Here is an 11,181-nt window from a genome sequence, read left to right as displayed (position 1 = left end):
AGGAAGTTCAAGCAAGAAATAAGAGGTTACAATTCTGACTCCAATTTTGTATCATCAGTCCCAAACGCAACTTTTGCTTCAACAGGTTAACCTTGAGAAACCATGCGAAATACATCACAGCTGAATGGGATATTACCAACAGCCTCTTGCTCTGCTCACAGCAAGGCAGAAAAAGACACCTCCAATTTTTAAGTAAGTGTTAAACCTTGATTCAACTTTCAACTTCAATATTCCTCCCTTCAGAGATTAACATACATCACTGAAATACATTTTTTTTGCTGGCTAAATAGCACAAAGGCTTCTTGCTGGAAACAATTGCCATTTAACAATGTGTATCTTAGAAAGCTGTAAACCAGTCCGGATTTAACCGAACTGACAACTCGTTATTTCTGAAAGCAATCATATACTCTCGGTGACCAAAGCTTTCCTGGCAGAGCTCGCTCTCTCTGGATTTATCATTAACATCTACATCTTAAAGCTGCTAAATAATTCAGCACAGCATTTAGCCTTGTGTCCTTGCCTCTCTACCCAGAAACCACTCTCGCTATTTACTGTACGTTCCGGCAACAGGGGAGAAAAACCTGCCTGGATCGTGGTTCCTCCTCGCGCTGCGTAACCGAGGGGGTACCTTCGCTTTTGACACAGAAGAGTGGGGTTTATTTATTTTACCTTGTTGCAAAAAAGTGTTTATTAGATACCTAAATATAGAGTGTTATTTATCCACATGGAGTCATGACCATGTGGGCTCAGATTCACATGCAAATTCCCCTTTCAATAATCCTAATGCAGGGAGTGCTCCAATCAGAGCACTATCAGCCCCAGCTCCCAGATACCTGATGCCAGCTTTGCTGGTAATGTAGGCCACCGAAGCAAATCCAGAGAGATTGAGTTGGAAGTGGAGAGAGGCTCTGAGATCTATTTGTTTGGCTTCCTGACGACGACACGGGGCGGGGGGGGTGGGGGTGTCTAACTTCTTTTTTTTTTTTCTTTTCCAGTATAAACAGGCTATCATTTAAGAGGGATCATTAGCTGAGAGCAGCCCAGCTGGGTCAAGGCTGGGAGGCGGGGACACAGTTGCAAGCAGCAAAGCAAGGTGGGGGCATGAAGACAGGCAACCAGGTTAATGAAAGCATGAGGTGGCTCTTGGGCAGCAGCTGGAGGAAATTTGGACACGCTGACAGGGGAAACTATGACTGGCTAAACAGTGAACCAGGTGGGCCGCTTCTGGAAACAGAGCTTCAGGTCTGTACCTCCTTGCTCGTCTCTGTGGCACGTCCTTTGACTTTGCATGTGTGTGTACGTCTGTGTAATGCCTCAGTGTGTAGCATGGAGAAAATACCTGGGTATTGAGACATATCAAAACAGTAATGCTCAGCTACATAATGTCAGAGCATTTATTTATTGCTGTTAAGTTGTTTGAAACACGTTTGTGGGGAAAGAAAAATACTAGATGGGGAAAAAAAAAGAAGTCTTTCTAGAGCGGCAGGTAAAGAAGTTTAATTACTTCTTTTAAGCATAATGCATTCTGCTGTTCCTTGATTTCCTTTCTTTTAAATGCATGTTTATGCTTTGGATCTGATCCCATGAAGCCTTTCTGCAGATGTTAAGAGTCAGTATCAGTCAGCAATGAACTCTTGTTCCCTAAGCTGTGTGCTGATTACTTCTGCGAGAGAGGATCACATGCAGGCAAGTGGGGGGAGGGAAGTAGCCCTCAGAGATGAAAACACAGCCTGCCTTTCTGGCTTTGTCTAGGAGACAGCGAAGGGGTTTCTCTGATCAGAAATAATAATTTAAGGTGCACCTATATCCCCAGTAAATGTCTGAGTCAAGTAGCATTAGCAAAAGAACTGGCCACACTACTTAGCTATCAAGTGTATTGTTGTGAAATAAAAGGGGGTAGGAGTGAGGGGCCAAAACAGTAGAAAAAGCAGGTTTTAAATGCCTCTACAATTTTAACAGTCTACCTCCTCAGTAAGACTGCCAGAGTTAGAATGGCAATGTCTTCACACCTTGAGACTGCTTTTGTCTGAGAGTGAGAAACAAACAGCATCACCAGAGTCACATTCTCACATTTTGAAATTTGAAATTTGTGTAATTTGTAATTTGAAATTTGAAAATTCAGTGTAAATCTAGGCTCACTTTAAAATATCATAATTAATGTGTACAAAAACACAGAAAAATGTTTTTCTATTTGCCAGAGTTACATGGTTTTGCTTTTTACAAGCAATAATGAACCAGCTTTAAGAAGTAGGATGGAGCTTGGAAAAACACCTATGCATAGACCAGAGCCTAACGACTTCAAAGCAGACTTTGTTCCAAGTCCACTTAAAACATTTCAGGAGTATTGGTTTCCTGATTCAGCTTCAAAAGATATTAGTATAAACACGGGCTACCTGGCACCAATCAATCACTTCAATGAGAATTTAAGCAAGCCAAATAAACTTTCATTTTTCTATCCTTACACAAAATCTTCCTTTAAACTCATGTTTGGCCTTATTAGGTCATTCCCTTCAGAGCCAGGTACTAGGCTTCTTTTGTCTAGACAAAGAGTTCAATTCTAAACCCATTCCATTACTCATCATGGAAATGCCACACAACCGGGTTGCACTCTGCATTTCATTCCTTTACCAACAGGCACGACTAAAAGCTCATCTAAACTGATATGGGTCATGTAATCTGTAAGCTGGCAACTGTACACGCTCAGCATGTTAAAAAAATGTAGGCAGATTACTATGAAAGGCTTTACTACTTCTAGCCTGAGCTCAGTGTTTGGGAAAACTGACCCTCTGCTTCAGTCCCTACAAAGACATAAATGAAAGGAAGAGAATAAACATGAGCCTTATGATGGCCAAACCACCCTACTAAAAATTGGTTCTGGGAAAACAGAGGGCTTCCTAGAAACATAAACCTTTTTACCCCCATGCCCTTTTCTGCCTTTCTCTTTATAAAGGTATTTTCCCTGTATTTACGTATCTGTAACTTATTTCATGCTGGAAGTCAGAGCCTTAATTGCAAACCAAAGAATAGCTGCTTGTAATGACACAGGCAAAGCACACCGACCTCCAGTGAAGCAGCAGCTTCAAAACCAAACTGGTCAAGAAAACACTACCAAATAGTTCCCTCAATCACTTCATATGCTTGGTTCAGAAATTCCAGATGTTAAACAGTAGCAGGTTTTATTTTATGTATATTCTGGTTTATTCGCTTGCACTTTCATTTCAATGACTCAAGATTCAGTCTCATTTCTAGATTATTTTATTTTTCAGTTCTGGCAGTTATATCTCGTACCTGTACACACTGGTTCCTTTTCCCATTTTAGACTCTCAGTTTTCGAAGTTTGTTTTAAAGTCCTAATGTCAAGATCTTTGCAACGTTCTTCAGTAACCCCTTAGCCACTCATCCCAGAAACCAGCACAAAACCACAACAGAAAAACAGAGACTAATACTGCTCAGCTGTCTCCCAATACTTTTGATACTTATCTAGATATACCTACAAGTAGTTAGTCAGCTTTTTGAACTACATCTCAATGTAAAATCAGTCTATGAAATGTTTGGCAGGAAGCAGTATCAAATGGACATGTAACTTCCCTGTGATTTATGCTTCAGGTTCTGGGCATCTGTGGGACAGTATTAACTTGTTAAAAACAATTTCATTTAAAATACACCAAGTAGCCTACAGATTATTTCACGCAAATAGGAAAGCTAAGGCTTAACGTTAGCTGTGTTTAAAAAGCCACAGACACTTTGAAACACAGGAAAAACTGGTCCTTAACATCACCTGTTAGCATACAGAAAAACACATTATCCAATCCTTAATCCTACTTGCTTCACGTGCTACTATTTTGCAGATCATATTAAGAGGTACTTACTGCTCTTTCACAACTGCACGGGACATGGTATTTACTTCATTACTAGCCATTCAGTGCACGACTCTCCCTACATTTCTCAGCATACAGCCCAGGGTCTTATTTACTGCATCTTCTTCAAACAAGAAATTCCTTATGTCTCATTTTATACACATTACTGGACAGATAGTCACTGGGCACTTGTATAGTTGTTTTGAATAGAATAGTTCAGTTGGAAGGGACCTACAACAATCATCTAGTCCAACTGCCTGACCAATTGAGGGAACACAAGAGGACGTGAACCTAAGTCATTTTTGTCCAGATCCCTTTGTGTAATAAAGTCCTCGCAGGCTCAGGGTACCACTCTTTCACCTTCAGAGACAGCAACATAGATGCAGAATTTCTGCAGACCAGACCCAGGGATCTGAACCCAGGCACTCAAAGTGAGGTATAACTAACGAACAACCCAGAGCAAACACCTCAGCTGAACTGTCTTGCCCCTCCTAGAGCATTCAGTAGCAGAGACAGGAATACAGTCCCCCAGGAGAGCATCCACTATCCCTAACTTGCAGGCAGTCCTCTCTCTTCCCCCAATCTCCTCACTCAGTCACTACATATTCTACATACCCTGCAACACACTACCCTGAGCTACTGTGGTCTTCTTCCCCGAGCAATCTGTCACAACCCTAGAGTAAGCGCTCTGTACACAATAATGTAATTAAAAATTAAAGACTCACAAATTTCCAAAGTACTCGCATTTATTCAGCCTTGAGGGACTGAATTTGCAACTTTAGCAGTGCTATAGGTTACTCTTGGAGGGCTTTTTTTTTTTAAAAAAAGAAGACAGTTTTCAGCCCAGTAACCACACTGACACCCAAATGAATCTAGGTTGTCCTTTCATACCTGCTTCACAGACGGTGGCCATCTGAGCTAGCTCATACTACAAATAGTTTTTCTTCCATTTTCTTACCATTAGATGCAAACTGGCCCCTTCAACAATAATACATTTTACATATTTCTGTTGAAAGTTTTGGGTTTTTTTTTTGCAAGACTCAGGACTGCCAGGTTCCAGTTGAGGCTTTGGAGCAAAGCATTCCCCCATGATCCAAGACTGTTTGTTAATTCCTTCCGTCAAGCTTTACCATTCGTTCCTCTGCCTACCGGTTCATCACTAGCCTTTTCTCTTTTACAAAGGGAATTGGACTGGTGCAGCGAGAGATAAGCCCCAGCATTTGGTTCTCAGACTTCTCTTCTCAGTCCTGTCCGATCCTACCGCCCTCGTTCACAGTTCCCTTTTGGCTTTCCTGCCCACAGCTTTGCATCTTGCGCATCCTTCTCATAAGCCAAGGCTCTCCTCCATCCACACTGGTGCACAATCCTGAGCCACACTCTTCTCCGCTTTTCCCTCCCCTGGTGAATCCACAGCTCTTCACTTCAGGAACATTGGTCTTATTTTGTGCTTCAAATCTGCATCCAACCCACCAGCCCCTCCTCTGTGTCCTCACCATCCTGTGGATTCTCAGAAATCCAGTCTTTGTATGAGGCCACATCTTATAACAGGACATGTCAGGCAACCACAGCACTAGTTTGTGCTTCCACCAGCACATGAAGGATACGCCATCCTTGGCCACTATTTAAAACACAAATATCCTTTCAGTGAAATTCAAAGGGAAGTTGCACTGCGTTTCAAGGTAAGAGAATCAAGGCTTTATATACCTTTTACTAGTCTCATGTAGGAAACACTGGCTATCTCACCTAGTGTCCTCCCAAAAAACTGCAGGAGTGTACAACTCACCAATCTGAAGAAGACTTCTCCAACTCCGCTGAAAGTCTGCTCCCTACAAATTAAACCCAAAACTTACACATGGATCTCAAAAGCGTGGTCCTCACTGATCGTGAACAATGCTGACCAATATAAGCTCAGCTCATCTAAATATTTATTACAAAACTATTGTTAAAATATCTCTATCAGTGACTCTCAATATACATAGTGCACAAACATAATACAGAATGCTTTTTCTCATTTTTCCTGCAAAGTGTTTTATGCACATCATAAGACACAATAATAAAGTGTTAACAAACATTTTTAAGAAAATCCCCTCATTTTTTAAAGATGATTTAATGCCTTCATTAGAGTAATAGCTGAACAGTTTCTTCCAACTCTGCTGTTTCCTGTAGCTCATTTAATGGTCAGGTGAGACAACAGCTTGTACTGTCAGCAACTCTTTAATAAGAAATGATCAGTATATATAAGATAGTTCTCTAGCATGCAGTTTTGTGGTAAAAGACAGCCGAAGGAAAAAAAAAACCCACAACTTAATAGCTAATCTACAATAGTTTCAGTGTATTTTAAAGTTACTTTAATGGCTTTGGCCTCAGACCCACATTACCTCAGGAGAAAAAGCAGAAGCCTCCCCTACACTACTTGTTAGAAGTCAAAACCTATTTACTTTATTTTTCTTAGGCATGACACATATAAGAATTTCATAATACAACATAGAATTGGAGAGGTAACAAATGCCTGGTAGATAACCAGTTGACTGCAGGTTAAAGTGTGATTTTGCAGCTAAAAGAATGACCTTATTCTTCCAAGAATCAGGCAGAGAAAGTTTTTGTAGACTAAGAACAGGGCACTGGAGTTACTGGTCCTTTTCACAAAACTGTTCCTGCAAACAGCCCGTTTGCATCCCTACTCCAAATGCTCTGACGAAATAACCACTCAAGTTCTCCTAACTTGAAAAGCTGCCTTCGCTCATAATAAAGGAAATCTGATCCACTGATCTGTTTAGCCTCACCATAAAAATGTGAAAAATCCATCTGATTACAGTCTTCAAGTACTTACAAAGGGAATGATTTGATAATAAACAGTATTTTAGAGCTTGGGTTTTTCCGCCCCTCTCTAGACTAGACTCTGAATGAGAGCCAGTTATTGAAAGCTAAAGCTAGATAGAGTCGGACTGGAAATAAGATACATTATATTTTAAAAGTGAAGCTAATACAAGAGAAGAGCACAAACATTATTTTAAAAAAGCTTGTAACACCTGTTAACACTACAGAACAATCCAAAAGGTGTCTGACAGAGGCTTTTTGTCCTATATTTTGCAGGAGATTAAGCTGACCAAACAGGCACAGATGCTATTACTCTTACACCAGAAGTTCTTTTCCCACAATTTTGAACAGGGAAAATTATTTTTGAATAGCTAGCAGAACAAGCTTAAGAAAGAACCCCAGTCCAGGGTGTCCTGACACACCATGTTTTATTTGGGGCTGGCCTGTAAGGTTAAAGCAGCCCCAAAACCAGGTATTGTAGACAGTGGGTCCTGATGAAAGGGTTAGTTGCCGTAATATTTGTTCTTTAAAGTAAACAGCAGAGTTTTCCAAAGAGAAAAATACAACACTGAATGGTGGACCACCAGCCCTAATCCTCTGCAATTCAATGTTCTCCCAAGTTTTAAAAGACTAACCAATAGTATATAAAGAGGACTGGTCCCAGCATAATCCAAGAGTAATAAAATCTTGTACCTAAGTACACACAGTTCCAGGTTGTTGGGTTTTTCTGCCCATGAAGACAGGGTTTCTAGAAACCCATCACTTTTCGCAACGCCTCCATTTCTTTTGTCTCTAGTTGTCAAAGTATTTTGTTTTAACGGACCAGCAAATAGAATTTGATCATTCACAAACTTGCAAAGTAAGTTGCTCGACTGCCACTAACACAGACAGAAAGTAACTTGGAAAAGCAATGGCTAGGTGATAGCAGGGGAAGGTGGAGAATGTGTATTTTCTCTCCAATTAAGAGGTCTCCAGGAATCCAATACACTACCTATTTGCTTTAATTACAGAGCAGACAACAGACAAGCTCAACCAAAGATGACATAGAACCATTTCTGTGCATCATATTGCCTGCCACCATGATGCTCTTCCTGGCATTCCTGCTGCTCTTCTTGTACCGCCGTTGCCAGCGCCCCACTCCACAGGGGCAGATCTTCAGCATCGACCTCCCCGAGGCCCTGCCTGAGAACGATGTCTCCAATTTCCTTTCTGTGCTGCCCTGGAACAGTGAACAGAGTTTCCACTACTCCACTCTGCTCCCCGATGCCACATTCCTCACGGTGTGTTTGCCTCCGTCCTATGAGGAGGCCACAATGAAGACTTCCATGGATGGGGCTCACATTGAGCTCTCTCCAGATCCAGTGCCTCCTTACGAAGAGAGCACACTGCAGTCCAGCAGCACCAAATAAACTTCCTACGGAAGCACCTTAGCTGAAGCATGCAGCCCCTCAAGGCACAAGCATGGAACTGCTATGGCCTTCAAAATTAGCAAAAAGATTCCAAATGAGGCATCAAACCAATGAATTAACGAAGGAAGAAGCTTGGAGTAACAGGGAATGAGTATCTTCACCTCATCCCATGAGTCTCCACCTTCATTTGTGCCAAGGGTACACACACAGCATAGCACCAAATCGATCCCAGACTGGTAACACGTATTCCACTTAACAGAGCATGTCACGCAAGGATCAAACTTAAGGACAGGTGGGAATCTGTCCCTCTGCAATCCCTCAGCTACAGGGAAACACGAATTATGCTATAGATTAACCAGTCACAAAAAGGGCTTTTAGCACATACCTATTCCGGTTTGGCTTTTTCTTTTTTATGTGTTTATTTATAATTGAGTTTCTGACAAGCTGATTTACTCAACTTACGGGTGTCAGCATCACAGGGTTCTGCAGTGCTCTGGAATGATCGTAACAGCTCTCAGGAAAGCAAACAAATATAAAACCACTACAAAATTTCCAGCAACTGTCCCAAAGGTTCTAACGTGCACAGTGGATAAAGGCTGTCTTTTATCACAGTTGAACAACGAGGACAACCACAGAAGACCTGATCATTCTGAGCAAGGAAAACTCGAGCAGCACCACACAAGAACACACTCACGCTGTTGCTGAAAGCTACTCGCCCAGGTCTGCAAGGCCCCAACATTCTGATTACTGGCTTGACTTTTCCAATTTACAAGTCTACAATAATAAACCCCATGACCCACTTGGTACAGCCTGTAAGAGAGTTGGGGAAAAATTAATAAAAAATCAAATGCACAAAAAAATCCAGCCTGTATTTCAAAACAGCATTATACTCCCTTCCCCTTCATCACTAGAGCAAAGTAAATCTCATTCAAGTGCACTGGTCACAGTGGTTCAGTTTCTCAGGAGGGCTTGCTCACACTCACTCTTGGAAAATGACATTATCTTTAATTCTTTCTTACAGGGTAGCATTTTCACTATGTTGACAGATGTTCTTGTTATGAAAAGTGGCTACTACAGATCCTGATAGCTCCAAAAGTTATGACAGTTTCTTCCTTGCAGATGTCAGCCATTCCATGACATTACGTTTGTCTGTGGCTTGCCAACATAACTACTACATATTACTGTGTGTAGTCTCGGTGTAACTCCTAAACCCAAAGGCTGTCCTGACTTGCGCATTGTGATTTCAGCAACTGTCATGAGGTGTCAATATCAGCCATTCCTGCTTTGTGAGCGCACCACATTCCTTTAAAAAAAATACACAAAAAACACAACAAAACAATAATGGAAGAAGAAATTATCACCATACAGCAGAAGCAAGACAGGCCGTTTCTGAGCTGCAGGTAGTTAAAATTCATAGTGTTATGTCAACAGTGGCACAAATCACATCACCACAGTAACCACAGTAACCAAGTAGTCCAGGTCAAAACTAATGATCCCATTCATAGAATCATAGAACAGTTTTTGTTGGAAGAGACCTTCAAGATCATTGAGTCCAACCTTTGCTCTAGCTCTACCAACACCACTAAACCATGTCCCTAAGTACAACACCTACCCGTCTCTTAAACACCGCCAGGGATGGTGACTCCACCACCTCCCTGGGCAGGCTGTTCCAATGCCTGACAACCCTTTTGGTAAAGAAATTCTGCCTAATATCCAGCCTGAACCTCCCCGGGTGCAGCTTAAGGCCATTTCCCTTTGTTCTATCGCTTGTTACAAGGGAGAACAGACCGACCCCCACCTCGCTACAACCTCCTTTCAGGTAGCTGTAGAGAGCAACAAGGTCTCCCCTCAGCCATCTCTTCTCCAGGCTGAACAGCCCCAGATCCCTCAGCCGTTCCTCATACGAGACATGCTCCAAATCCTTTACTAGCTTGGTAGCCCCCCTCTGTACCCTCTCCAGCACCTCAATGTTCCAGTTCCTTTAAAAGAAGAAGAAAAAAAAAATCTGCCTTTTGTAATTCAGAAGTGGGATTATTTTCTTGAACTACACTTTTGAGATTGTTACCTTTTCTACCTTTCTCTTTTGTTCACCAAACTGTAAGAACAGCAGCAGCAGATGTTTTTGGACAAATCCAGATTCAATCAACCATTTTTCTTTTCAGACCATCTCTGGGATGAGTTCTTGGTATTTGCTGAAGCCTTTGAAAGTACTGTATTTTACAGTCTCCTTGCATTTTGTTTACCTCCTTAATATTTGGCACATGCAGTTGCTGTCAGCTACAAGAAAAGCTGGAAAAATACAAGAGCCCCAAATAACATGTGCTACCTAATCAGCAAGTTACAAAGCTTTGAGGTTCAAAGATAAATCACTTCTGCTTCTGAGGTCTGTATATTCCACTAAATTCAGCAGAATTTTACAGGTATGCTTGAAAATTCATCTGTCATCGTATTGACTTGAGTATATTTTGCATTAAAAGATCTGCTGTGTACTGAAATGAGTTACACTGTTCTTCAGCACGATTTCTTGTTTACCCTTACCAAGGTAGCACCTGAAACCCAGCCCCTGGGCTCATCATTCTAAATTGCTCCCCTGTTACCTTAGTGGCAATTAAGATAACTTCTTGACTGCTATCTCTTGTGACCAAGTCTGATGCACATCTAGAACTAGTCAAGAATTTCTATTCTCTCCAAGAATATAGACAGTGATTTTCTCTCACACAGCATTTATTGGATAACTCTCAAATCCTGCCTTAGACAAACGGTTTCTGTTCATTTGCATTACTATAGACAATTAAAACCAGATACTTGCGCAAATCCAAATGAACAGGAACATCCCCATGACTTAAATTCTTGTTTCTAATAGACTGCCTTTTATTCCAGCTGGAATTGGTACCCCATTCACCATTCCAGCACAGATTTATCTAGTCTTGCATGTTATTTGTCCCTAGTGGATTTTAACCTAACCAGCACCTCACTCTTAAATCTCCACCCAAAGAGAAGGTCCAGTAAAATAGGAAAAAGAGACTGTTTCTTATGCAAACATACTGAAATTAATCTCCATTGCCTAGAAGCTACCTCTGATCATATCGGCCTATGGT

The 11,181-nt window shown here is 41.4% G+C and overlaps 1 protein-coding gene across 1 annotated transcript; it reads left to right on the top strand.

Annotated features, from left to right (window-relative positions):
- Window positions 1-1,131: 1,131 nt before the first annotated feature.
- SMIM28 (small integral membrane protein 28) lies at window positions 1,132-8,105 on the top strand. Its single transcript, XM_086461769.1, is given in 3 exon segments — window positions 1,132-1,242; window positions 7,685-8,074; window positions 8,076-8,105. Coding segments are annotated over 3 exon segments (531 nt in total).
- Window positions 8,106-11,181: the final 3,076 nt, after the last annotated feature.

This window comes from Leptosomus discolor, chromosome 2 (genome assembly GCF_034619465.1).
Source record: "Leptosomus discolor isolate bLepDis1 chromosome 2, bLepDis1.hap2, whole genome shotgun sequence".
Taxonomy (NCBI): Eukaryota; Metazoa; Chordata; class Aves; order Leptosomiformes; family Leptosomidae; genus Leptosomus; species Leptosomus discolor.
This window is presented reverse-complemented; position numbering and strand designations above follow the sequence as displayed.